The sequence below is a fragment of the Aythya fuligula genome, chromosome 4, assembly GCF_009819795.1.
Source record: "Aythya fuligula isolate bAytFul2 chromosome 4, bAytFul2.pri, whole genome shotgun sequence".
Lineage (NCBI taxonomy): Eukaryota > Metazoa > Chordata > Aves > Anseriformes > Anatidae > Aythya > Aythya fuligula.
The window spans coordinates 41228742-41256728 of NC_045562.1; the positions used below are offsets into that span (position 1 = coordinate 41228742).

The window sequence follows — 27987 nt, forward strand, 5'->3', positions numbered from 1 at the left end:
ATTTCAAATGGTACAAGCCACCACAAATAACATGGCTGTGTTTAATTCACATTCATGAAGAATTTTTTTTTTTTTTTTTTTTGCTAACGATCAAGAATGATTTTTGAAGTTCTCAGGAATGTAAGCACAACAGCCATTTCAGAGCAGCTTAAAAGTTCATCTAAATAGGATTTCTTTTTCAGCGCTAAAAATAATCTTACAACCAAACACACATTCATAATAGTTCATTCCCTAAATAATTTGCTTCTACCTTATTTTTGTATGCTTCTACTGCTTTCATAAGGAGCTGAATCTTTTTTCCGAGTTCATTTAAAACTTTTGGTCTCTCTTCATGTTCCATGTATCTTTCCTGAATAGGCTGTCCAAATTTCTGTAAAGACAAGCACAAACATCTTGACAAAATAGAAGTTTAGCATATTCTGGTCAAAGAATAAAACATGGCACCAGAAAGAAGACTGCTTTTTCGTCCTTTTCACACCCATTACAAAGCTTAATCTATGCATTTTCCTTCAGTGCAACAAAAAAAGCCCACAACTTTGAACGAGTAGTGCTTCTGCCCTTATATGGCTTAGTATTTCGCAGTTATTTTCAGAAAAAAGAACTTGTGGGACAACACACTTGCAGGAGAAACAATACACATTTTGCACACAGATTGGCACACACGGTTTGAATTTTAAAATAGTCAAAAAATATTTAGTTTTATCATGTTTTTTTTCTTCTTTTGAATACTGGTATCCAGGCAAGGTAGTTGCCCACACCGCTGTTTACATCCCCTTCCCACAAAGAAAACCTAACTGAAAACAGTTGGAACTCAAAGAGTTAGAGATGTATCCTTAAAGATTTTTACAAACTAAGTAGTCATCAAAATTCATGTTTGCCCTTGAGACTACTGGAAGACTTCAGTTTCTTTTTTTGGTCATTACTACTCAAATGGTACAGTTGAAGCAGCTATTAACGCATTCTTCAGCCTTTATCATTAGAGGTTAGTCCAAAAATTGCGTTTTATGATATAGTTATGCAAGACTATTTAAAACAAGAAAACCAGAGCATCTGTTTTCAAGTGTAGTTTTGAATACCTGGGAGAACAGTCAATTACTCTAAAGCCTCTTCCAATCTGTAGCAAAAACTACATAAAGTTATCGCAGCAATTCTATTATTTCTCACTCAAGACCGAATGCTTCACTGCGACTATTCAAATTAGAAGCACAACTGCCATTATAACAACCTGTATTCCTAGTTCTACATAGTGCATCCACTGCACAACTGGACACTAGCCACATACACAACCTGGATGTCAGTCCTCTGAAGTGAGTGATTTACAAGACTCACATATGGGTACGGACATGCACACCCCTCAGCACAACAGCTTGGCTTACATTAGCCATGTGTATGTATACACCCAGCCCCCAACGCCTTTTTTCTAGAAAAGCACTTAGAGCCTTACTCGTAATTCCTGAAGCTTATCCATGTACACTTGTTTTGGCTGGTCCTCTCCATCTTCATAAAGCCAGTTTTCTGTGTCTTCCAACATCAAGGTCAGCTTGTTTGTATCCTATGAAGCAAGTTACAGACACTGTAGGTTGGCAGGGAACAATACAAATGAGACTGCTGAACAAAAACACACCTGTTTCCTTCACCTTTCCTTTGCCTTCAACTGGTGAAAAAAGACTTCAAGAACAGGATTTTATAGAAAGACACAAAAAGCAATACAGTCCTACTAATGTGATTTGCAGGTGAAGTTTGGAAGCTGCACAGCTTCTGTTTTAGTTTCATATACAAGCATAAACATCGCTAAATAAGATTCCTGTGTATTCTTTTTACATCTTAAGTCCTGCTGTTCAGGTTCTCTGATAGCACAAGAGAGGAACAGAGTACTTGGACACACGTGCACATCTGTAACTCTGAAGTTCAAATAGTTCAAATAAAACTATCAGCTGTAAACAAAGATAAAGACCTTATCTTTATTTACTTGGAAATTAATACCTTCTTTATGCCCTTAATATATTTAAGAGATTGTTTTGAAATTGGTATAAGAAAGACAGCCTTAGATCCTTGAGTTTATACTGGAAGGCCATCTGTACTCATAATTAACAAGAGCAGGCCTTAAAACATGTGCAGCTAGGGGAGAGTTGTTTTGACAACTCACTGCCTGTGTACCAGCCACTTACTTAAATGGCCGTTACAGATAAACTGTTACAGAAGTTATCTTTCAGTACTGCTTTTGCAAAAGCCCAGTGTACAAACTTTACCATCTTTTAGTTGGACTTTAACAGCACATCAGCTTCGACATACTTGTAAGTGGGGCAAACACCGTATTTGTAGGCTAATGAAATGCAGATCAATACAGCACAGCTATAAATGCTGTGTTCTGCTCATTTTCATTTATTCCTACCCATTTATGCTCATTGTGATCTGTCCTGCTTTCCTACACCCCTAACCACAGAATGTTTTGCCTACATCTGGAACGCTTCCCTGCCACCAAGAAACTTCTCTGACATGCAAATACACTGAATTCTGTACTGTCTGCAATGTCAGGCTGAAGCATAGTCTGAACTTCACTTTTGTGAAGTTAATTCATTCCACGTTCTGAGACAAGTCCTACAGATTCCTGCAGCCTCTACATATACCACTGAATTTTAAAGCTTTTTTTTCCCCCCATCTGACAGTGGAAACGTAGGCAAATCTTACTTCTTCAGTGATAAACTTCTCAAAGACTCCACACAGCTTGTCTCTGAAGTCATATACGTATTCCTCAACAGCATTCTTAGCATCATTTCTTTCCTTCTCTAGTTTGTCTTGCATCATCATCTTCCCCTAGGGCAGATAAGAACTTAGGTAAAACTCAAAGCATTTCACGTGTCAAGCTTGAGCATTACTCTTTTCGAAGCGTACTACAGAACTTTCAAGAAGCCTATTAATTCACAATTACAGATTAAACTTTCACCTTTGCGTAACTTCTCTTCACACCCAGTTAGAACTGGAAAGGGGGACAAGAGCGTGTTCCCATTTAGGAGCGCTTCAGCAAGTGCTTCAAAACAAATGGATCAGGTAAAAATTACAATCTGACCAGCACAGACAACACTAGTAAAGTACTGAAGTACTGGCTTCAGTTTAGAAGTCACTAGGATTTACTCTGCCCTACAAAAGGTACTGTTCTTTGCCATGACCAGCTTTCGGATAGGAACTTCAATTGGTACGATCATCACAATAGCAGACACGGCACACCTATGAAGTTAGACAGGATCCTCTGAAAGCCATGTTTTCTATATGCAATACTTTCCAGTTTCCTGCTGTACATCACTTGAAGGACAAAAAAGATGGCCTAGCAAGGACATGGCTTCCATAGACCACCAAAAAAAAAAAAAAAAAAAAAGTCTGCAAGTGCAAATCCTGACCTTTATCAGGTCAGTCAGTAACAACTCACATGCCTGTCACATACTGCACAGCCTTTACTGGAAATCCTACGAAATTCCTGTCTAAGAAAGGCACTGATTGTTCAGTAATGACAGGCTAAAAGGTTTACCTCAGACCTGGATAGTTCAGCTTACTAGTAAAACCAGTCAACTCCACCAATAACAAACAAACAAACAAACAACAACAAAAACAGCAAAATGAAAACCCCCATAACTGAAGACAAAGTCCCAAGAAATTCTAAATTAGGAAACATTTATGGTTGCAAACACTTTCCGAATAGTTATCTAGTGACATTAGAGTCATCACCTGTTTATGCTCCTTACCTCATTTTCTATATAGCAATTGATAAGATCTTGTCCTAGTTGTCTGTAGAGGCTTGCCTGTATAGGTAGGTCAATACTCTTCACTTTTGCTTTAGCCTTTGGCTGGGTTGGATTATCTTGCTTGTCTCCAGAAGCAACCTGTAAGATTTACATTTTAAGAAACTTTAAGGAACAGAAATATTACTACATTTATGCTCAAAAAGAGACAAACCAAACTAATGAAGAGCACTACAAATTAATTGCACGTAAACAAAGTACACAATTATACATCTGCTATTTGAAATCACCATTACCTTAGTTTTGAACCAAACTTGTAGTATTTAATTCCTTTACACATAACATGAAGAGCTTTTCAGAAAACTTGCTGAAAAGCTAAAGGAATTGTATAATGCCTAAATTGCCCTGAACTCCATCTTCACTATAAAACTACCTTAAGTAAAAGAAACCTACTTCAAAGCCTTGACTGCATATTATGTTGAAAATGTAAGCACTATGGTAGGATTTCTAACTCAACCATTTCAGTTTAGCTGTGCTCTTCCAAATACAGTCCCTACATATTGCAACTAAGACTGATAGAATAAATTTGAAAATACTAGGCAAAAATGTCTAAGGGAAACAATGTTACATTTCCTTATCAATACTGAATACAAACTTTTGTTTCGTTTCCTGCATTTTCAGTTTCCTCATCTGCTTGGCTCTGTTGTTCAGCTTGACTCTTCTGAATACCTTCATCTTGATCAACCTGCATTTTATCCTAGGGGAAAAAAAAAAAAAAAACAAAAAAAAAAAATTACATAAATCATACAGCAAACCTTTGCATTAAGACTGAGGCCAACTTACATCACAGATGAAGTGGAAAATTCAGTCTTGAAAAGTTTGATTCACTGTATTTAAACAGACATTTTGATAATGCTACTTGTATTTGTATCTTTCTCAAATTAAATGGAGATTCCACTTGACCCACCCCCCTTTTAAATAGTTATGATGCTACCATCCATAATATTATACTAAGCCCAGTGAATACTCCATTTTAATTTCAAAATAAATACATATGAAATGTATGCAAATAATGGTTTAGAAACACAACACCAACACAGACAGTAACTACAGATTCTCTATGGAACAGCCAGAACTTGGAACAAATACCATTTCTCCCCTCAATTTTAAGCTTTATAATCAAAGCAGAAGTAATTCCATCATTGCAATTGTTACCTGCATCTGTCTCACAGGACAATGAAAAAATCATTTCTGTAGTAGCCTTTTAAAGCACATAACTGATTGCCTTCCCCTGCCACCCCATTTTTCACTCAAATTTATCTGTAGTTCACTTATGCCTTATTTTAAATTTAAGTGTCTTGAAGACATCACTGAAAGACTCAAGTTATGCTATTCCCTGTTGTCATTACAAAATCCTTCAACAGCATATTAATGAAATTTCAAGTTTTCAAAATGACTCCAGTATTTTGGCATTCAGACCATCAATAAATATAGAGCAGCAGCTGAGGTGTGAAAGGTCAAAGACTACCTCTATTACAAGGAATTAAGATGCGTGGATTCACAGACCACATACGCATGTAAAAATAGTTTGCCATTATTTCTGGGAAATACAAGAAATTAATTATTTAAAAGCTTTCAAACTAGTACAGGTGCAACATGTTGCAGGCTAGCTGTAGCTGATTTAGCAAAGCTGTAATGGTGAAGTTGAAGGTAAGTAGGCTACTTTATCCACCTTTTTTCATTTCTGAATAAAAAAATACGTATTTACTGTTCTTACTGTTCACACAGGAAAGGCAACAACCAGAAGGAACTGTCTTGCCTACACAAAAAGCTAGAGGTGTGGGGGGGAAGTACACATATACACCACAAACCTCCTCATCAGAGTCGGGGGCATCATCCTCAATAATGAAAGGAAATTGCTGACAAGCACAGAAGATGTATTAGGATGAATGAGGCACTAACAAACAGAAAGCCTGAGGATGGAAGTCATTATTCTTGCACTGAACACAGTGCATACAGCTTAGTAACCTCCACATACAGCATGCTGGTAACACGAAGTGCCAGCTACATCACTATCAAGTGCTTCACTTGTACACAAAGCCCAGATGCAAAGCACCTGTCCCCAAGGAGCAGCTGCAGGCCACCACTGGGGCACCTCTCCCAGCTGCAAAAACACTCCTCCCAGGTACCCAGGCCTCACACCTGGAGCATCAGTACCAAAGCTGCACCTTGTGACTTGCAGCCATGTACTTTTGTTTACTATACAAGACACCAGAAATGAAATTAATCCTCCTTGCACTTGGATGGGAAAACTGACAGCAGAACACTGTGAGCAGGCACCTCTGCAGTACTTCAACATACTGACTATAGTGAGGTAAGGAAGTCTGAAATCCTAACCTCTCAGTACTGGTAGCAATGCTGTTACACATTTGTATCCATTAATCCCCTCCCTCCCCCAGGCTTACAAGCCATTTTATAAGAACTACCAGTAGTGTAGTGCTGTAAGTGAAAGGTTTATGAAAAAATACCATGTTTTTCTACTCTATGAAAATGTAGTACTTAAACAGCAACACTTTTTGTGATCTGGCAAATTAATTGTAACATTTTGACACCAACATAATACAAAGACTAGTAGAGAGATGGTAAAATACAATGAGAACTATTTTCTTTGCAATCTAGTTGTTTTACACTCTTGTTATCATAGTACCAGTACTTTAATAATAAACAATCATGAAGAAACGTGTTATGTAACTGAAGAAATCATTCAAGGGTGGAGAAGTAGCAATTTTCAAAAGCTATACACTATGATTTCATCGCCAATTATCGGCTCTCTTGTCGGAATTACAAGGAGTGTAGATATTTACAAGTTTACATACCTGCTCATCATCTCTGCCTTGGTTCTTACTTGATGATTCAGTGTCCATAGGTGTGTCACTGTGATCTCCCACTATGTTCTGCTTCTCTATTATAGAAGCACTAGCCACGCTGAAAAGGCCATGAATATTGACACGCACTTTAACCTTCACTTTGGAATTGTCACCATCGTGTTGGGGACCAACATTTTGAATAGTGAAACGCCCTTTAAAACAAAAGATTTTAATTATTGTTAAAAAAAAAAAACACAACAAAAACATACAAATAGACAAAGTAAGAAAGATACACAACTTAAAAGTTTTTGTTTTAAATAGCAACTCTATCAGATCAACTCTATTCAGAAACTTCTTACTTAGTTGTTTTACAATGTAACGTCTACCTCACAAATTAAAATCTGGTTCCTCACTTATTGCTAATTTGTACAGCCACAAGATACTTTTGCTTTTTATCTAAATTTTGGAAAGCATTCAACATAACATTATTAGATGTTACACTTCTTTGTTGCCTTCTCGAAACCATCACACTAAAGAAACTTCAGTGATTTGCCTCAAACGGTTTCTTTCATTCAACTATCTCTGCACTGAAAAATAAAATGGTAACAGAGGAAGGTGCCCTTTGAATTTGATAATGCAGATACACTGCACATTTTGGAGACCAAATGGTGTGTTTATCAAGGCCTCCAGAAACAGTCAGGTTGATGTTCTCAAAACTGTTGCAAACATGAAGTAATGCAGGATGCGTATGTATAAATGAGAATGCTCCTTCCTGAAGATGACAGACATCTTGAAAAGACACTCCTAAAAGGCATTACGAAGTTTATACCTGACAGAAATTAGTCAATAAAATCAATTACCTTAAAGACCCTGAACAGTCAGCTACGAATCGTGAATAAAGCAAGATTAGCTACAAGTAAACTAATTCATACGATGCAATTAGAGTTTACTACAGATGTTTACATTCAGGGGACACCTATGTTGTATTTTCTCATATTAGCAGAAAGAGACATGACAAATACCTATCTAGACAGATAAAGCATCAACAGCTCCTTTGATCCAATTTCTCTGAAAAAATCTAGGCTGGTGGGCACATTGGATCATGTTCCATTTTAAACAAGCTTCAAGAACCAGAAAATAGAGCATTGATCTCTTTGCGCCTACATTTTTAAAACATTTAGAAATGATGAAGAAAATAAGTTTCCTAGTAACTACCGTAAGATGACATCGATATTGTTTGATCACTGCACCTAAGCCAAGAAGACTGTTTTGAGCCTTTCTAAAGGGGCGAGGCTTTTCTATAATCCAGGAAATATGGAGGTAAAGTCTCTTACATAAAGGAGAACTATCCTTTCTCATTGTCAACAAAAGCTGTTTTTTTTTTTTTTTTTTAATTCATGTGTTCTTACCTATTCTTGAATCAGGATAAGGCACTTCATGTGGATGGGTATAGTAAGCTTCCAGGTCAAAAGGCTCTTTCTTGTGAAAAGTAATTACTTTTGAGAATGGAGCAGCATGGTTCTTACTGAAGACTTCACATTCCCTAAAATGATACATTAAGTAAATTTAAACCACTGAGCATAATACAATGGATAATCAAGTTATCTTACTACCAGCAGCCATACTGAACAAGCCACCAAATAATTTACTTAGAATGTCAGTGTCTGACAAGAGGTGCACATTAATGGGCTGTATGTCTCGAAATGGACTATGTACTTTATGTCACTTTAGCAAAACTAAATAAGTTCACACAAGTTTTTCATTTTTAAGCTGTATTTCCAATTAATGATCAAGAAATAAAACAAGAGAAGAATAGAAGAACTGCTCCAATAGCTAATTCAGAACTCTGAAGGCCTGGTCTTCCACACAGCTCAACATTTTTCTTAATACACACATAAAACCCCATGTTTATTTAGCAGGCATCGTACAACTTACCCTGTTCCTTCTTCGTAAGATGATTTCCATCTTAACGTTATGGAATAAGGAACAACATCAGTGATGGAAAATTCACGCACTTTAAAAGCTGGGGAAAGAATTGCACACTAGAAAACAAAGACCAGAATTTTATTACATCCATGTATCACAATAAAGTACAATAATTAGAAAAGAAAGGTTACAATGAAGAAAGGCGTAGAAAGGTTACAATGCATACAAGTACATGGAGGTCCTGACTGCCACCGTATTTTTTAACGGAAACTTCCTACTTGTAGTAGAAAGTTAATTCAACTGAAAGACTTAACTAAATTAAGGTAATAGTAACTGATGCCACTTCTTGAGTGATGGTCATTAAAGATAGAAGCAAAGCTTCTAAATGACTTACATGAAGTAGAACTGCGAATTCAGGTCATCAAATTTAGCAGGTCTCTAACAAGACCATTCCTTTTAATGGGACACAGTGGCAAGCTACCAAACCTAATACAATCATTTCTGACATTGTCACTGTCACCTATTGTTAACGTAGCAAGTACGACTTCGTGTCTTGTTTCATCTACAATGCCTCTTGGTTTTGATTAGTTACACTGCAGTAGACCACAACACATTAAATGAGCAATACTGAATTTTAATATCCATACCTGCAAGGCACAGCCTCTCGCAACAGCTTCGTCAGCATTTAGTGTGGTGCTTATTTCTTTACAGAAAAAGTTAGAGATCTGTTCCTTCACTGCTGGAATTCTAGTAGCCCCACCTACTATTTCTATACTGTAGATATCTTCACGGTCAAGTTCTAGAAAAGAGTGCATGGCCTTCAGTTATCATCAATATATCAAAAAGCTGTCTTTGGACAACCAAAGTAAGATCGAGTTCTCTTTCTATGCACTGTCACAAGCACTGAATATACTCAACAGCCAACAAGACCTTTAAGACCAGATTCATAGTGCTCTGTCTTACTCAAAATCCTCATCCTTCCTACAGACTACACAATTTTCTGGTTGCACAATCCTGAAAAATGCAGAAGCGAAGCATCAAATAGGGCTTACTTGATGACAGCTGCTCTTCAAAAGTGCCTTGTCTGTATGTATCCTCTTTCTGGTGGGCATAAACCCAAGCGTGTGATAAGGTTTTCTTTGGCACCCCTGTAGTACTGGGTGCCAATACCTCACTCCTCCCAAGTAGGAACAAAATAAACCCCAAATACATAAACCCCAAACATCTTATGTTTGGTTTAATGTTGGTTGCCAATATGTAAAAACAAACCCTTGACTAAAAATGTATCAATATTAAACTGTGCTTGCAGGATAACTTTAATTCTGGATTCAAGATATGTGGAGGAAGTGATCCCAAAATCTCAAACAGCTGTCAGTCCTTGTATGGTTTTGCTCAGCAGTTACTCAAGTTCTTATTTCCAGCATTAGTTAGAGCCAACTCAAAAATAAGCAGATGTTTTCCCTTTTAGTTGAAGATGCTAAAAACTGCATAAACCCTTTTCCTATGAAAGTCTATTCCTCTCCTTTACAGCACACTATACAAAAGAATTGTTATTTGCACATGCTGCAGGTAACTTATTTTAGGAATATACTGCCAAGTTCTCAGGTCAGTGAAGATGTATGTATCATATGGAACAGGCTGGCCAGACAGTTGCAAAGTGTTCCAGTAAAGAATGACAATTGTGTTCGCCCTCCCCTTCCCCGCCCCCACTTTTTTAAAAAACAATAATCTTTCCAGGGCCCAACCTTTTCCATTTCACAGGGTGAATGAGGGTCAGTAAGTCGGGGTTGCAGAGTGGTTTGTGCACTGAATGAGGCAGGAATGGGATCATGCATACATGACAAGCATATGAATGGAACTTACATTTAACTTTTCAGTACTTAGCTTTGCAATTCTAATGAATACAAAAAATACATTAAAGAGATAATCATTAAAGAGATCTAGGATAACTGCATTACTAGTTACATTCTAGAACCAAAGGTATCCAGCTCCTACTTACTTGCTTGTTCCATGGCAGCTCTTAGAGGAGGTTCCACTCTGGACAGAAGGGCAGCGCACAACTGCTCGAACTGAGCTCTGCAGGAACAGGACATACGTTTCATGTTACAAGAAGACAGCTGAGATACCGCACTTGACTACACTTCAGTAAAAAACAAAAAACAAAAACAAAACAAAAGAAAAAAAAACAGACAAACCATGGTACCTGTTCATCTTGCTGGAGACATCAAGGTCATTCATGAAGCATTCAATATTGAGTGGAAGGTCAGAGGCGTTTGCACTCATAAGCTTCTTTAGTTTTTCACATTCCTGATACAATCGTAGCAGCGCTCGAGGATTCTCTTTTACACTCAGCTTGTATTTTGTCCTAAACTCTTCAGAGAAGTAGTCTACCAATGCCTCATCAAAATTCCTTCCACCTAAGAAAGGGTCAAAGGTAGTAGCTAAGACCTGTGTAAGAGTGAAAGAATGAATTACAAATTATTAAAAAAATATTTGTTTAGATATAGAGAGAGCTCTCATATTGTCGCTGGTTTTACAAGTCAGCACCTTTAAAAACAGGTTTGATGTGACAGAATCCCTTGTAGATTTCTCACCATCTTCTGTCAGGTAAGTGAAACAACTTAAAAAAAAAAAAACAGCATGACTCTTCTCAATTAGCTTCTGCCCTTGCCAAATAAAGTACTACTATTATTTTAAGAAAAAACATCACATTTATCATGCTTTTTTCTACCATGCTGCACCCCCTACTCAGTTTACTGGCTCACTAAAGAAAAAGCAGACTAGGATAGCTATTTTCTCATGCTATTACTAGTTCTATGACATTTACCCAAAACAACCAAAAACCAAAAACCAAACGTTATCTTCCACATGACTTCAGATGAAGACCACATTTTGACAGCAAAGACATTTATAAAGCATTCAACCACCAATAGCTCAAACTTCAAAGATTAAACTCTCAGAACTGCAGAGTGAACACAGTTTTATTTCATGTTCAATGGGATTTAGATTTTAAACCTTCACATTCATGGCAGGAAAAATAATGATCATAGAACAATTTAAGGCAATTCAACAATTCCCTATAGGTAAACAAGTTGCTCAACTACAACAGCTGTGAGATTACCAGAATACACAAATATTTCATTCAGATAGAAAAATGACAAAACCCATGCATTTTGCATTTGCTTGTCAAGCACTGTTGAAAACACCCTTTGGGTTACTTCATTTCTGCATTCTTACAAAAACTGCTTTGCCAGAACCGCCAAAAGAAAAATCAGAAAACTGTGGTGTTCTGAATTTCAAAACTATTTTTTTTTTTTTTTTTTAAGTTTAGAAATCTTCCCATCAAACAGTATTTTGAGTACTGTTCTATTAAATACTTTAGGAATATAAGACTTTCCTGTATGACTTAGAAGATTACCTTCAGCTTTCCCTTGTTAAAAGCACAGATGGAGACTTGGTATGCAGAATGCCCCATATCTACAAAGACCACATTTCTTGGTTTCTCATCCAAGGCTGGCAGATCTTGCTTGTATATTCCATAGGCTAGTGCAACTGAAAGAGAACAGCCCACAGAAATTAAGGCAAAGCTGTGTACCAATGTAAAGCATCCATTAAAGGCACTACCAAAAGGAGGATGCTGCTTATTTCCAGTTTTTCTGACTACCTCCATTACGCTACTCAGATAGAACATAAGGGTGCAAGGGGACATGAGTTTTACTCCATATGAGTTGCCACATTATTTTTATTTGATTTCCAATTTTACTATTATATCATATGCATTCATAATTGTCATTCAAGTGTTCTGTATCATCTCTCTTTCCAAAAGCAACTACATGCTGTGTGCCTCCAAAGCACATTAAGTTCGTAATACATGCTCCATCATAAATTTTAAATTTTTAGATCTAGGATATTATCAGAACAGTTATTTTTATTTTCTGTTTTAGAGGTGTACATATACAGTGAACAAAAATAGACCGTTCATATAAAGTCATCATGAACAAAACTAGGATGTTGAAAACAGTCTTTTTCACTGTCAACAGAAGAAATCAATGTCAAGTGAAAGTTTAACATTAAAGCATCACAAAGTTCTGCTTGTACTCAAATTAACATGTTCAAGAAAAAAACGTTTTCAAAACTGGTTTACAAGAAACTAAGATTTCAATACCAGCCTTCATTCAAGGAGCTGGTTTAAACTTCCTAAAAGAAAATTTAAACAACAACAACAAAAAAATGAAATTACTGGTTTAAACCGCTCCAAATTCAGTTCCCAGGAAGCGTAGCATATTTCTATAGCCTACCACAGAACACATCAAAAACTAGAAAAGGGCAGTAAGTAACTCACTTTATGCAAAAAACAGTTGTGCCAACACTACAACTGACAGATTTTCCACAAGCTTAAACTGTCATTCTCCCACAGACTTATGTTTGACTCTATTTGAATAGTTTGAAAAGTCATAACTGAAGTTTCTATATAAGATCAGCAGGTCTGTTTGAAAGAAAGTTCCATAGAAACGCAGTTTGTGTAGAGGCAGCTTTTAAACCATACATGAGTAGTAGTTAAAAATGGAAGTTATTTGAACTACACAGTTTGAGATTTCCCTTAACAGCTTTTTATTTCAAGTAAATATTAGATTACAATAAAAAAAAGTTTTTCCCTAAGTATTTCCACAAGATTTATTTTTACTCCAGCATAGCCAATAAGCTGGAAAGAAAAATCTGTTATATCCTTGTTTTATTTAACTTTGGAGAGGAGAACTTTATTAACAGCTAACTGTAAGTAAAGAGACATGAATGAGGTCATTTGGAAGTGTGTTGTAGAGCAAAGTCACAGGAAATGTCACTCTTAAAAGACCCCACAACAGATCTATGTTAAGTAATGTATTTACTGTAATCTTTCAGACAGAAAATATGCGGGTTACATCTGATAATAGTACACTATAGTACTATCTTAACACAACAACTGAGAATTTAGGTCAGGTGCGTATCCCAGCTAGGCTATTAAGGGATTCCAATAGTAGCTCTGCCTTTCTGGATCTCTCTGCTGTAGCTCCACAGTACAGCAGAGGTAGGCAGAGACACCCTCCTCCCTTCATTTCAGAAGCAGAGGAGCTATTTTCAAGTAGCACTGTATTCAGGTTACGAAATCCAAACTTTCCTCCTGCCTCATAAAATCTGAGCACCACCCCACTGCCAGTTACTGTGTTTCCAGTTCCCAAGCTGGATTGGGCAGTACAAGTCCGGATAGCTTTTTCCCAAGCTCCTAATTGTGTAACTGTAATGTGTCATCGCCCTTGCAGATTCAATAGCTTGAGCTGTTAAAAAAGCATTTATCCACATTGCTGCTTTATTTCTGTTCACTTAGGCCTTTACCTGCTGTAGTTTCATTCATCAGCTTCAGACAATTTAGTCCTGCAATCTGAGCAGCTGCCATTACAGACCTTCTCTCAGCATCAGTGAAAAAACTGGGTACCTGTTTCCAAGAAATAATTACACAGGATATTATGACATATGAACCTCTTTAAATTAAAAGTCAGACTTACCCATTAAGGAAGCCTATAAATTTCAAAACCACAAGAAACTGTTACAAACTAACCTCAGATGAATAAGGCAGTCCAAGTAAAACATTTAAGTAATTCATTTTACTGCGTATTTTAATTAAAATTTCAAAACATAACAAAAATTAAGTGGAATCCATACTTGTTTTAAACAGTGCACTTATGCACCAAAAAAAGAGTTCAGATTCTTCTGATGAACCTTTGATCTTAAAATTACCAGTTCAAAACATTTTAAGAAAGTTTCTGTAAACATTTACACAGCATGAAGTCAAACAAATTTGCTAAATTAAATAGGAATAAATAAAAAGTCCCCCCCCCAAAAAGCTATTGCAGAAGCTCAACAGCACTAAGTTTAGCTTCAGCACCACTGACCAGCACCACTCTGCACTACAACTGGAGCTATGTCCAGCTGTGAAATTTTTTGGTTATCATCTAAATGACAGCTCCAGCTTACAGTCCCCTACCATCTTCAGTTCCACCAAAAAGAGCCAAAGCACAGTCAAAGCCCATGTAGAAAATAGCTGCACTCAGTTAAGATACAAGGCTGTATTTCTAGTTTCTATTTTGTTGGCTACCACTTCAGGGTTATTACCAAGAATTGTTATTTGTATGGAAGGTATTCTCTGTACATGTCTTTGTATGCCATAAGGAAGCAAGAAGAAAGATCAAAGCAGATTTCTAACAGCTAAAGGCCAGATACAAAGACCTTTTCAAACAAATGCAGGCAATTCACGCTTCTTTCTAGTATGTTATCCTCAGAGACATGAATTTCAGGCAACTCTCAACTACACTACAAAGAATTCAACTTTTGGACTGGAAAAGAAGTGCTTACACATAAAATACTTCTCATTTATAGCAGGCAAATTACGTAGCACTGAACCAGCCTGGATCACCTAAGTAGTATGCTCTCTCAAACAAATTTTAACAAAAATTTCCATTTTCACACACATCACTACAAAAGCATTACCAGCCGGAAAAAAAAATGTAATAAAAGCCCAACTTTTTGGCAATGTGATTTCTACCCACTACTTGCATCTCTTTCCCATTGTACCATGGCATAAATGATACTAGCTTATGTGCAGTTATCTATAAACAGAACCGTGGTATTACAACTTACTGAGATGACACAGTCTGCCACTGGTTTCTTCAGAGCGCTTTCTGAAGTCTCTTTAAGCTTGGCCAGTAACATTCCTGTAATTTGTTCAACTGCAAACAGCCTCTCTTCATCAAGGTATCTCACCTGAAATAGAGAATTGCAATTCTGTAATAAATCTTATCATGTTAAGCTTTACCAGCAGCAATGGGTATCATTTTGCACTAACAAGCATTTTCTCCTGGACCAGAAGGCAAGTGAAGATTTTCGTACAAGATTTCAAAATAAAATGAAATTAGAAAAATGTGCTCCCCCCCACCTTTTCTTTAAAAAAAAAAAAAAAAACCAGCAAAAATCCTTTCACACATCAATCACCTCTTCTCTGAGATACGCAGTTTGGACATGTTTATAGTTTTGAGCAATGAGTCAAGTTTAACACCACACTGAACACAAGTAACTCTCCATACGAATTGATGTTATGGATTCATGCTACTTACTCCAAATTGTAAATGGTTCAAATTAGCTGACCATCGTTTTGTGGAAAACCTTGACGACCGAATTATCTCAAGGGGCTATTTCTAAACACTGCAGTACTTTTATTGTGTGGTTTTGGAACTGAAAAGAAGTGTAAAACATATGTAGAATCACATTCTTCCTAATGCAAGCTAAAAAATTGGAATTCTGGAGAAAACCCAAGAACATATTTCCTGCAAGGGTCACTCAGACATGTGTGGCAACTCCTTGCCACAAACAAGGCAAGCCTAATTGCCCTATTCTTCTTGGGAAGTACATCTGAATCAGGAAGCTTCACTGGAGGTCTATGTCCTGAACTCCTGCTATTTAATAATCCCAAACACTCCTGTGCATGGAAACCCAGAAAGAGGAGCAGCAACTCTATTTACATTTGCCATTACTATGATAATAAGTACCTGTACAGGGCAAACTAAACGCACTTCATGTGGTCTAAAGTCCCTCCACAAAGCAACCCGAAGTGCAAGCTAAGTGAGGATGACAGGGAGATTTACTTTGGAAGCACACTCCTGATCTAGATTAAACTGCTAATGGTAGACGTATTCAGAGACTGAAGCCATAAAGTCTGAATTTTAAAAGTACAGTTTCCAACCATTTAGTTTGGAAGCAAATTAAAAATAGCTTGTTCAGATTAAATCTTCAGAGTTACCCTGTTTTCCTAACACTTGGTCTCTGCATTTCCAGACAAATTGAGATGTCACTAACAATCACACACTGTAATTGAAGCTATTTGAAGGTAAATCTAGTAAACTACAAACCACTAAGGGAGACTACAGAAAGCTAGTAAAATTGACGAGAAATCTCAACAGACATCTCAGACAGACAAAGTACTATGCTTAGTGAATGTTACTGCAGGGAAAGGAATGTTCATCTTTTGAGCAGAGCAGATTTATTACACAGTTTTATTCAAGGTAATTAAACCTAAGCTTAACCTTTCTGAGGTTAGTTATTAACATTTTATAGCACACCCGTACAACAGAAGACAACACATTTTTACACTACATTTAACAGAAGACACAAGTATGTAATATAGAACAAGTACTCTAGAACTTCCTGAACAGAAAGAAATTAATGAATTATAGGGAAGAATGAGAAACATAGCTAAACTATGCCAAGGAAGGCTTTGCATGAAATAAAAGGTATTATTACTGTACGGGTTATCACCTGACATTTCTTTACAAAAACAAGAATATATTTAGAGTTTTTTTTAGGGAAAACACAATTCAAGTATGAAGTGGCAAAGGTTTCAAGCACTCATCTCTAGCACTTGAGATACACTGTATGAAGCTCTCACCTTCACTCCTACAGAGCCGTTCGGCATCTTCTGAAGTTCGTAAGGAAGTTTGGCCCTTTCAGCTTGTATGTAAGGATCTTCAAAGGCTCTTCCATGCAGTTTTTTGAAGCCATGCAATGTGTTTTTTACATTTGTGACAATCTGTGAAAGACATTTTATCTTTAGTTACCTATGACGTGTAGACTACAGAAGACCACATTCTTGTTTTGTTCAGCTTACTGCACATCCCGAAGATCTATTTTAAGCCCCACACATTTACTGGAAAAGAAAGGGTGCAGGGAAATAAACACCCTGTTTTTAATCTATGGTCTCCATTATAAAGTTCAGGTTTGCTTCCCTCTTTAATAACCATTAGCTTGCTACCATCAATTTTCATTGCACCTTTTAATTTAAAGGAGCTTCCCAATATAGTATGCAGTACAGGATGTATTAAATACTGCAGCAGTGGCGGTCTACAGCAACAAGTTAAGCTATTACCTACATTAACTTCAAATGAAGCTTTGACAAATTAATGCATTCCACTTCCTTTAAAATTAAGCTCTAAGTCAGATTCCATCTGGACATAAAATCTTACCACACCTATTCCCTCGTCAGTGTTTCACCTGAATTATTTAAGGACAGATTTTTAAGTAAACAAAGGACCTGAACAAATGCTAACACAATATATTTAATTAAGCTATCAAAAGGAGTTACTCCAGGGTAATCTATTCCAGCACAAACTGGTCTAGTTTACTAGGCTAAATAACGAGGATTATAGTCAGAAACGTTACTGACAGGACACCTTCTCACCAGCAAGTTCAGGGGCTGAGTTCAGACGAACGGTGTAAAGTTTCATGGAACAAGAATGGCAATGGAACAAGAGGCAATGCAGCCTCTGCCGCATTCAGGTCCAGCTGCCTACTGGACCACTACTACAGGGAAAGATGTCCCCTCAGAATGTCAACATGATGCATGAATGCAAAGGAGAGGGGAAGACTTAATCTATTTTGACTTTCAGGACTACTACAAGTTTTTAAGCATTTTTCTTGCAAAGCAGTTCTCCTAGGTTGCAAGTGAAGTCAAACACAATTGGGGGAGTTGTACTTCTTTTCAAAGTTCCAAATTAGAACACTAAATTACACAGGCACATGAATTTAACTTTATAACCAAGAATTAGTATTTATACCAAGCTTTTGTTCTTCAATTTGTTTCAACTTTTCAAAACCATACGTATGGTATCCCTACCCCCTCAACACCTCAGAAGAAGATTTGAGAATGAATTCTGCTCTTGCTGTCACAAGTAGTCAAGAGAAAGATATTTACTGGGAAAGAAACTAGGGATTACCCTGTTTCTCATCATTTTATATTCTAAATGAGGAGATGATGGAGAAATAGCGCTTCAAATTTAATAGCAAATGTACTATTGATGCAGCATTATTGTGAAACGTACACTTGTAGTAGACAAGTTACTTTAAAAGACCAAGTTTATTCATTACTTCTCTTTCCACAGTTCAACATGAAACAAGTCAGGTCAGTAATAATCCCACTGCCCCTGTCTGTTTACCTGGCTCTTTGCTGCATTCCCAATGGCCCGGGTCTTGGATCCTAAAGATATACAAGCTCTAAGTAAAAGAAGAAAACAAAAGAAATTCAGCTTTAAAGGGAAGTGTTATAAAATACTTCTACATTACTTTAATAAAACAAAAAAAACAAGTCAAGAAGTACAGCAGCAGAACACACTTGCATTTCATAGCATTACTGCATGAAGCACCAGAAATTGCAGTGCAATTCTGGTTTTGTTCTCTGCAAATTGATTTAGAAACTGCAGGCAACTGCAGTTGTATTCTCTGCATTTAAAGAATCCTTTAAAGCTAACGTGTTCCACAGATCCTGCCACGAAAGTACGGAATTAGTAGTTTTGGGTGACAGGTCATAACCAGACAAGGTCTGGGCCATCTAGTTAAAACCCCTGAGCTCTACTGCTCAAGTTTTCTCAACATGCTGATCCCGCAGTCAGAAAGCACCACACCTTGGCACCGAGACAGCAGCTGTGAGTAACCCCCAAGCCCAAGGTAAACACACCAGCTGCCAGGCACCAAGGGCTGGGGCACTCCAAGCGGCTGTGGCACCCACAGTTGCTGCTTCCCGTGTACCCCTGTGCCTCGGCTCCAGCTAAGGCCACCTGAGGACACCAGCTGCCACCTGGCTGCCTCCCTGCTGGCTTCCCGGAGCTCTGCAACAGCACCAAGCACCGGCCTGCTTCTGAAAGAGCACCAGCACCGGTGAGAAATACAGGTAGCAAGGCACCAGCACTGCTCATGGCCTCAGCCAACTGTCCCAAGCAGCTACTGAAGTGTAACCTTAGCCGTTAACAGCTCCACCAATATGCGGTTACTACGTGTTACTTTTAATTTATTCTGTAATCAGTACATCAGCTCGTCAGTGCACTTCCAAGTACTGTCAGTGGTGCTCCTTTCCTCAAGTAACCATCATCTGCTTTGTTTCTACAGATATCAAATAAAACTTGTTTTCAAGTTCTCGTTTCCAAAAGAGAACCAATCTGTCTAAACTAATTCAGCAGTAAATAACAAATACAACCCAGATTCATATGGTTTACTCTTCACTGTTTAATGAATGCATAAGATCACTATAATGGCTTACTTTCTGCCTCCACTCCTCCTTCATTACATGAGGGCGCTGCATCCAATTTGGCAGCATTACCTAGCAACCTCTTGGGCTGCAACACCACCCTAAACACTCACAACCTTCACTGGATTTAACTGCTGCACACTGACAGCATGCTGCCCTACATTTTCAAACACAAACTCAGTTTTCAAGAAAAGCTTTTACTATTTTTCATGTTGTTTAAACAGTTTATAAGACGTCTATTTTACGGATTGTGATTACAAATTGTTACTGTTATTATATTACACTTTTCTGTGCAGGGATTTGCCTCTGTTGACAGGCAGCATTACATGCTAATACCCCTAGGCAGGGCATGAAACATCAAGTCTGAAGCCACTCAACCCGATGAGTCTTGCCATGGTTCACTTCCAGCCAGTTCCCGCACAAGGAGATGGGTGGTTTCTCCCTTAGCTGGGAGGCTGAGATGTCAAAAACCAGAAGGCGCCTGTCCTCTTCAGCTCCAAATGCTGAAGCCATATCCAAGACAGCCCTCTAGGAAGCACAGCCACCACCAGGAGGAAACAAATGAGGTCCCACAACTGCACTGCCTGCCTCTCACCCGCCTCGGCTTAATGGGAAGGGAGGATCTGAGCAGGACAGAGACCTTTCTAAAACAGCAGCTCTCCTCACCAGGACATTTCAACCCTCTCCACTCACTGTTTTGAAGAAGATGCTACATCATTGTTTTAATTACTGTTTGTGATTACACTAATTACATGTGGTCTGAAAAAATAGCTATTAAAAAATTATGAGCTATCAGCAATCACTTTTTTTTTCCTCTCCACGAAACCCTGGTGGTGAGGCATACTACTTGAAAGCGCCATTTGCCATGGAGCTAACACCCCAGGCTCACTGGAAATGCATGCAGCATCTGACCTGCTGGAGTTCTCAGCTCAGAGAAATGAGGTGTCAGTTAACATCAAAAGAGACAACAAGGCCGAAAGCATGAAGAAACACTGCAAGTCCTGCTGAAATGGATGGCTTAATGGAAGAATGTTTCCTTTCAAAGCTTAAGGACAAGCACTGCCAAAAGAAGATGCACATTTTACAAGCGCTAACAATCCCATGCCTTCAATTATACGAGGTAGGTTGGAGGCAACAAATCACCCAAGTGTTTTTACAACTGGGACACTGGGTTTAGGACTCCAAGAGTGCTGTATGGAACCGCGATAATGTGGCGCTGTCTTCCTGAGCTCTACCCCGCATGCTTAGACTCAAGCTGTACAGTCCACAACAGTATTGCACAAGTATCTGAATCAGCTCCAAAAGGTAGGCACTGGCTGCGCTAATTAGCCTTGCCCAGAAAGAGTAATTAGCCCTGCACAGCACAGCCAGGACTGTCCTATCTTTAGGACGTAACCCAGTATCTTTACATGGCTTAATAACATACTGTGAACAGAAGCGTACCAGCTTGTCCAGAGCCAGTTCAGGTGTTTTTTCATCACACTACATTGACACAACAAACATCAAAACTTTGTAAATCTGAAATTAAATCCTAAGTATTTGGGATGTATCCAACCAATGTTAATTATTAGCTAACGTCAAATGTTTAAGCGATGTAAGCACCCCTATAGAAACGTATAAATAGAGAGCTCGTTGAGCATAGCAACGCAGTAAGTAAGTGGAAAAGTTTTGATGGTTTAGGCATTATATCAGCCCAAAACTGCTTAAAATAAGGTTTAGTTACTATGGTAAGCTTCTGTAACAGTAATAAACCTGTAACGTTTCTGTTTCCTTTTTCTTTTTAAGCTTGCTTCGAGACATTACCATTAGAAAAGGAATTCCTTTCTATGTTATATAACCCTTTTATAGTGCACTTTGGAGAAAGAGAAAAAAAAAAAAAGCCAGGAGAAACGTCATTAAGTGAGGTCAATACTGCCTTTACGTATTCTGCACTCAAGGCACTACCTTACAGACTGCTTGAACTCCCTTTCACAATCACTCAACACACATCTTGAAAGTACAGCTACTTGTAAGTTTAAGTGAAAAATATTAAATACAAGAAAGCCTACCTAACATCTACCTGCAAAGAATGCACTCCACGAATAGCTAAGAACTGGCAGCACTCATTGTCCTGAGGGGGGAGGAAGTCGGCCCTAAACTGGGGTTTCTTAGGGCCAAAGTTCCAGGGGCTTCCTTGAGCAGAATTAAAAGGCCCCAGAGGTTCTGTTTTCATCAAGTTACACAAGGGTAACTCCTCCTAGGGACTTCCCAATATGAAAGGCAAGATACTTCATCTAGGTCGTAAAAAATATTTTCAGAGCTTACTCTGAACAGACAGTATGCGTATGGTAACATTCAACTTCCTTCTGCGTTTAAAAAATAAAAAAAGCTTAAGAAGCCAACCAAAGCCTACATTTCTTCGAGATCACAAGGACAGCGATGCTGAAGTTATGACGGCCTCGCATGGCCTTACACAGCCCCAAACTTTCCGCTGTTGGCTACGAATTCCTTTTACAAAGAGAAGCACTGCCCAAACCTGGAGCTTTTAGGGTTTCTCCCGACCCCCTCCAGGCACGCACAGACGGCGCTCCCCGCGGCCCGGCCGTATCCCCTGGAAACGGGGCCGGCCCGTCCCCCCCCGCCGCCTCTCCATCTCCTCACGGCGAGCACGCAGGTGCCGCAGGGCCGGCGGCAGCGCAGGGGGGGCTCTGCCGCACGAAACCCCAGCGATGCGGAGCCGGCATAAGATCAACCATCAACCCGCCGTGCCTCCGGAGCCGGCCCGGCCGCCTCAAGGGCGCGCGGAGGAGCCGGCGGCCGGCCCGGCCTCAGGCGCCGCCTCAGGGGCCCCGCTCGCTGAGGGAGCCGGCTCCCGCCGCGCCGGGCGCTACTCACGGCGTGCAGCGGTCGCTGTACTCGTTGGCGATGGTCTCGATGCCGCCGCTGCGCGCCACGCCGATGTAGCAGTTGAGGAAGCCCAGGTCGATGCCCACCACGGCCATGGCTGTGCTCCCCGCCCGGCCTCCTCCTCCTCCTGCTGCTGCCTCCCGCCCGCTCCGCTCCGCTTCCCCCCCCCCACTGCGGAGCGCCGGCCGCCAACCGGCGGGGCCGCCCCCCCGCGCAGGCGCGGTGCCGCCCGCCCGCCGCCGCTTCGGCTCTTTCCGGCCGGGCTCGGGCTGCGCGGGCCGCGGGCGGCGCGTTCCAGAAAGATCTGGAAAGGAACGGGGAGGGGAGGGGAAGGGAGGGGGGAGGAGGCGCGGCACCGCCCCCCCCGCCCGCGCGTCAGCACTGCGGCGGGGCGCGCCCACACGGGCCTTAAAGGGGCCGGCGGCCGCTATGGGGGGGGGGGAGACAGCTCACCTGAGGGGTGAGGTGGCCGGCGGGGCTCAGAGCGTGAGGCTTGAGGAGAAGGGAGCTGCTGTACTTCTTGGTGCTGGCTTAAAATAATAATAATAAAGGATCTGTCGTGCCTTAACTGACCCTGAAACACATCAGCAGCCTAGGGCCAGGCTCTCATTTCACTGCGGTTCGTGGTGCAGCAATGTTAGCTACACTCGCGCTGGGCTGACAGGGCAGGTGAGCGGCTGTCACCACAGCACGCTCAAGTACCTGCCACCAGCTGAAAGTCCAGACCTGTAACATTAATACCAGCACCATGCTGACACTGAGAATTTTAAAGAAGGTAGTTTCTTGGTAGTTTCTTGGAAATGAAAACTGTGCTCCTTAGTTCCCTAAATCAAACCAAAATATCTGATTATATAAGCAGACATGGAAAAACGTCCAAATGATTTCTTAAATGTTACACAAGCAGTACTGTTAAACTAAACCTTCAGTGAGAATGCTATCATGAACACTGTGTGCACAAGGCAGGTGTTCATCCACTGCTCTCATCAGATCCCAATGAACAGTATGAAGCATCACGAGGAAGAATTTCCTTAATTTTGTCACAAAGAACTAGCACTAGGGCTCCTCCTGTTGCACAAAGGATACTGGAGAATGCTCCATGAAAAAAGCATTAAGCCCCTCTTGCTGGTAAATTTCCATAAAGCAGTCAAGGGTTTTTTATTGCCTCCCCACTCTGCACACAAATCATTATTGCTCTGTACTGAGAAAAAACTTAGATGCTTAGCAAAATCTGTTTTTCTTCAGTAAAGAACACTAAGGAACATTTTCCTCCTGTTTCACCTACAGCAGAGATCTTTTAACTATTTACCTGATGTAATGCTCTCTTATCTGGTTGCAATAGCTAAATTTAGAAAGGCTGTGATCCTTCCTCTGATGCTTCTTTTAAGCTTTACTGGGCAAGTAGAAGGCTTAAGAATTAAATTCTAATCCTAAAGGTGCTCTGAAATGTTTAAATGTTATTAAAACTTCTACAGCTTTTTTGTTTCCTTCCAATCATCAGCTGTTGTTTAAAATGAGTTTAAAATGATGTTAAGGTTTTGACTAGTACAATAATGTAAAAGCGTAAGAAAGCTAAAACAGAGCACACAGTACAGTTTTTGATCTAGCCCACCTTGATTTTTGAACATTAACTTGCTCAACAAAAGAAAACAAAGCAAAAAGGAAGATTTGTTAGAGACCTTGGCACATGGACTAAAACCTGCCACAAGTGCTTACAGGTGAAGGAAAGAAGGGATGAGGAGCAGTGAATGTTCAAGAGCATGGGCATTACTGTTTCTGTGCAAGTTGGTGCTCAACTTCTGAACCCTCCCTTTGCCTTTTTCAAGTGCAGTACAACTGGAGATTGTGGCAATTCTTAAATTTTTAAAAATTCAACAGTGTAGTAAAGACAGCCCACAGGAATATCAGACAGTTGTGCTCTGCACAGCAAAGCACTTGGGAAATGCAATCGCCCGCTGTGGAACCTAGCATAATGACTGCAACACATCTTTTAGATAGCTCAGAGTAACACGACTGTTCTGACAGATTGCTTTCTTGTGGATGTGCTTGGTGAATTGTCAAACCATTCCTGGTTTAGAACTGCGGTCTGTCTTGGGGACTGTATTAGGAACTGACACCAGTTTTGTCTTCACTCCCAAAAACATAATACACATTTTTTTTTGAGAGATTAATCTAAAGCTGACATCTTTATGTGAAATTCTACTGGAAACAAAACACTGTATATATAGATATGTATAATGTTATATATGTATATATATTTACTTAATGTAAATTATTTGACCTAAATTAGTTACATTTTAAGCCAAATCCACCTCCTATACCTAGGTAAGCCTCTAGTCTCTTCTAGACTCTCATCAAAGTATGAGATCACTATAGATTTCCTTAATATAAGAAATGCAGGAAATACAGCAATGAAAAAAAAACAAAAACAAAAACAAAAAAAACCAAAACCATAGTAATAAAACTACAAAGCATTAGAATATCTTATTCTAACTCTGCATGAATATATGCAAATTAAAGGATATGTGGTAACGGTTAGTGTTATCTAGCTGACAGAAATCAACTTTTACTGAATGCAATAACTGTACCGTGCTCATTATTTCAGAAAGTTACCCCAGCTAGCAAATACATTTTTAACTGAAGAAACAGAAAGTTCTGTATTTAATCCAGGGCTTCCTCTTGGATCAGAATGAGTGTCACAATATGAAATTGATTCTGTATGAATGTTAATTTCACCACCATAAAAATCATACTGAACAGCAGCTTTATTTGTACCTGAGGTTTCAAAACTATGTAAACAAAACAGGGACACCACCTGAAGTACATACATACATACATATCCACAACATATCCAAATAATCTTGTGTTGTTTCTTGTGTGCTAGTAAAACCATTATCTTATTTAATATATTTTACATTTTTAATAATCTTGATGTTCTTCTCTATCCCAGCAGTAGGTTAACTACCAGAAATACATGCAATTTTTTGGTAAGGCCAGCCTTGGGAAACATAGTACTTCTGAATATGAACAGCACTAACTATAGGCTGACTGCTCACTAAGCAGAAAAAGCAGAATCTGAAGACAGTGAAATCATACTTAGTTTGTAAGGAAGAAGTGCTTTCTAATGGTGTTTGTCCACTACAAGCTTCATGGATTTATGTTATTTGGGACAGATTTAGGACAGATTACCAGAGGTATGCAGGCATTACATAAGAAGCTACGTATCTCCTGGAGTATTTTGAAAACAACTATGCCAACATTTGTTCTGATTTTCTTTTCATTTTCTGGAGTACAGTGAGAGTACATGTTCCTTTTTGTCATCAGACGGCAAAACTTTCTCAGTGATGCAGGGAACAAGGTCCCAATCATTTTATTTTTTTAATTTCACATTCAAAGATGCTCTTGATGGTGAGAACGTACTTCATTAAATGTACTTCAAATGCTGCTTAACTACCTAGTAAAATTACCTAATAACTACCAACAAGATAGCTAAAAACATACTTTCCCATCCAGACAAATGATGAGAAATAATTCCCAGCATACACTGAGCTTTGCAGAACATTGATTCTATTTCACACATGAAGAATGGCTGTATTCCACAAAGCTTAGTCTTCCAACTGTATTAGCTGGACTAATAAAGCATATTATTCTGCCCACAGACCCATCTTAATCCAAATACCAAGCATCTGAGTAGGAGAAAAAAAAAACAGATCTCACTTTTCTACTAAAATCTCTCATCAAGCTGTTAACTGAACATATTTTTAGCCAGATGCCTGCAATGCCATTATTTCAAATCTTTCTTCTTTTCTTTCTGGAGCTGTTTCTCCTTCTTTTTCTGAATAGTCTCACATGCTGTAAGGCTATACAGCACTCCAGTTAGCATGCCAAGCTGCAAAGATCTAGTAATTTCCAGAAAAGAACTATAAGCTAGATCATACCTGCATCATCATGCGTCTCCTGACAGTGTCAAACGGATATGACAGCATTCCTGAGAACACAGTCACAACTTGAGCAATGAAAAAGGAAAGAATGAGTGGTGTTTGTTTTGGATTTGGCAATAATCCCTGCAAAATAAAACAAAAACGTAAGCCTGCACTAGGTCTGTAAAATGCACGCCCAATCTAGCAGATAGCAAATAATTCCATCGTTTTTGTTGTTAATCCTACTGTAAAATGACTTGGCTCTTCAGTAATATACTCTGTTAAGTATGCATAACTGCAAAGACAAACGCTATAACTAACCCTTTAATTAGTTCATAATTAATTAATATTTAAAATGATACAGATTTAAAACGTGCATTTTGATTCATAAGAGCTACCTTAATGGTATCGTAATATCCAAAATATGAGGTTCAGTATACAGTGATCCCCTGTACTGAAACGCCAAAACCCTGGTACCAGCCAGGAAGTCCATCTGTCTTTGCAGTTTTAACAATGCAGTCACCAAGTCCCTGGAATTGTCGCTCAGCAGCACCTGATATAAAATAAATTTATTCACATTGTTATGTACTATGACTGAAACATTTAACGTATCAAAATAGTATGAAGAACAATTATTTCCTCCACTTATGAACAAAACATTAAGAAAATATAGAAAAACGTGGATGGATGAAGACAGTTTATTAGTTCTGATGGAGACTACTCATTCCAGTAAATATAAACCTAAAGGAAAAGTCAAACAGATACTGGTACCCAGCTGCTGAAACACTTTCAAGCCAAATAACTATCACTTAATTTTTGTCCTAATTCATCAAAATACTGAAGTAAGAATTCTCTTACCCTCTCCTGAGATTTCTCCCCCTAATGCCATGCTTCCACTTTCTCCCCACACATTCTTACTCAAATATGCGGTAAGTACTACTCATTTCAGCTTTTCCCCATAGCAGAACACTAGCCATAAGCTCTGACATAGTTAAAAAAAAAAAAAATCCACTTTTTATATCTGTACATTCTTCTAATTTACAGGATTCTCAACAGGTGAAAACTCAACAAGTAATAAACCAATCTTACTTCAAATTCTCAAAGCATGCACATTATTATACTGAAGGTATCCTGAAGATACGAATTCAGCCAACACGAACTGTTGCTCACTTGAGTAGCAAGCAGAAGGGGCAAGCTGCAATTTCAAGATGATTGACTGTGCCTGTATTACCTTCAATGCAAACAGTGTCTGGCATGTAGATACAGCTGGCGTTCTTCAAAAGAGGTTCCTTTGCACTTTACTTTCCACAAGCTATTTTTTTTTTAAAGATAATCCAGAAAGCAAAAAAAGCACGCATGCAACCATACTGTCTTCTCAATTTCCTATCCTGCACAAAGCATGTAAGAAAGCATCCCAAGACCCTGAGCTTTAAAAATGCATATGCTACTTTGTTAAATATGCTTCTAAATAAATTAATCTTGAATGCTATTCAAGGAATGTTTCTAAAATTTGAGTCAAGCACATACACATGTAGGCCATCTGGAAACATTTCCAG

General features: G+C 38.9%; 1 protein-coding gene across 1 annotated transcript in view; it reads right to left on the minus strand.

The window, feature by feature from the left end:
* The window catches only part of HSPA4L (heat shock protein family A (Hsp70) member 4 like), a 28111-nt gene extending 5458 nt beyond the window's left edge, over positions 1 to 22653 (minus strand). The window contains exons 1-17 of the mRNA XM_032187541.1: positions 22503 to 22653; positions 18544 to 18601; positions 17001 to 17141; positions 15200 to 15322; positions 13898 to 13997; positions 11946 to 12079; positions 10731 to 10975; positions 10527 to 10603; positions 9175 to 9326; positions 8537 to 8643; positions 8011 to 8144; positions 6611 to 6813; positions 4390 to 4491; positions 3738 to 3875; positions 2689 to 2814; positions 1445 to 1552; positions 251 to 370 (exon numbers count right to left, since the gene is read on the minus strand). Coding sequence (XP_032043432.1) covers positions 251 to 370; positions 1445 to 1552; positions 2689 to 2814; positions 3738 to 3875; positions 4390 to 4491; positions 6611 to 6813; positions 8011 to 8144; positions 8537 to 8643; positions 9175 to 9326; positions 10527 to 10603; positions 10731 to 10975; positions 11946 to 12079; positions 13898 to 13997; positions 15200 to 15322; positions 17001 to 17141; positions 18544 to 18601; positions 22503 to 22609 — 2175 coding nt within the window. The 5' untranslated portion in view covers positions 22610 to 22653. The remainder of the gene's footprint in view (positions 1 to 250; positions 371 to 1444; positions 1553 to 2688; positions 2815 to 3737; positions 3876 to 4389; positions 4492 to 6610; positions 6814 to 8010; positions 8145 to 8536; positions 8644 to 9174; positions 9327 to 10526; positions 10604 to 10730; positions 10976 to 11945; positions 12080 to 13897; positions 13998 to 15199; positions 15323 to 17000; positions 17142 to 18543; positions 18602 to 22502) is intronic.
* Between the last annotated feature and the right edge of the window lie 5334 nt (positions 22654 to 27987).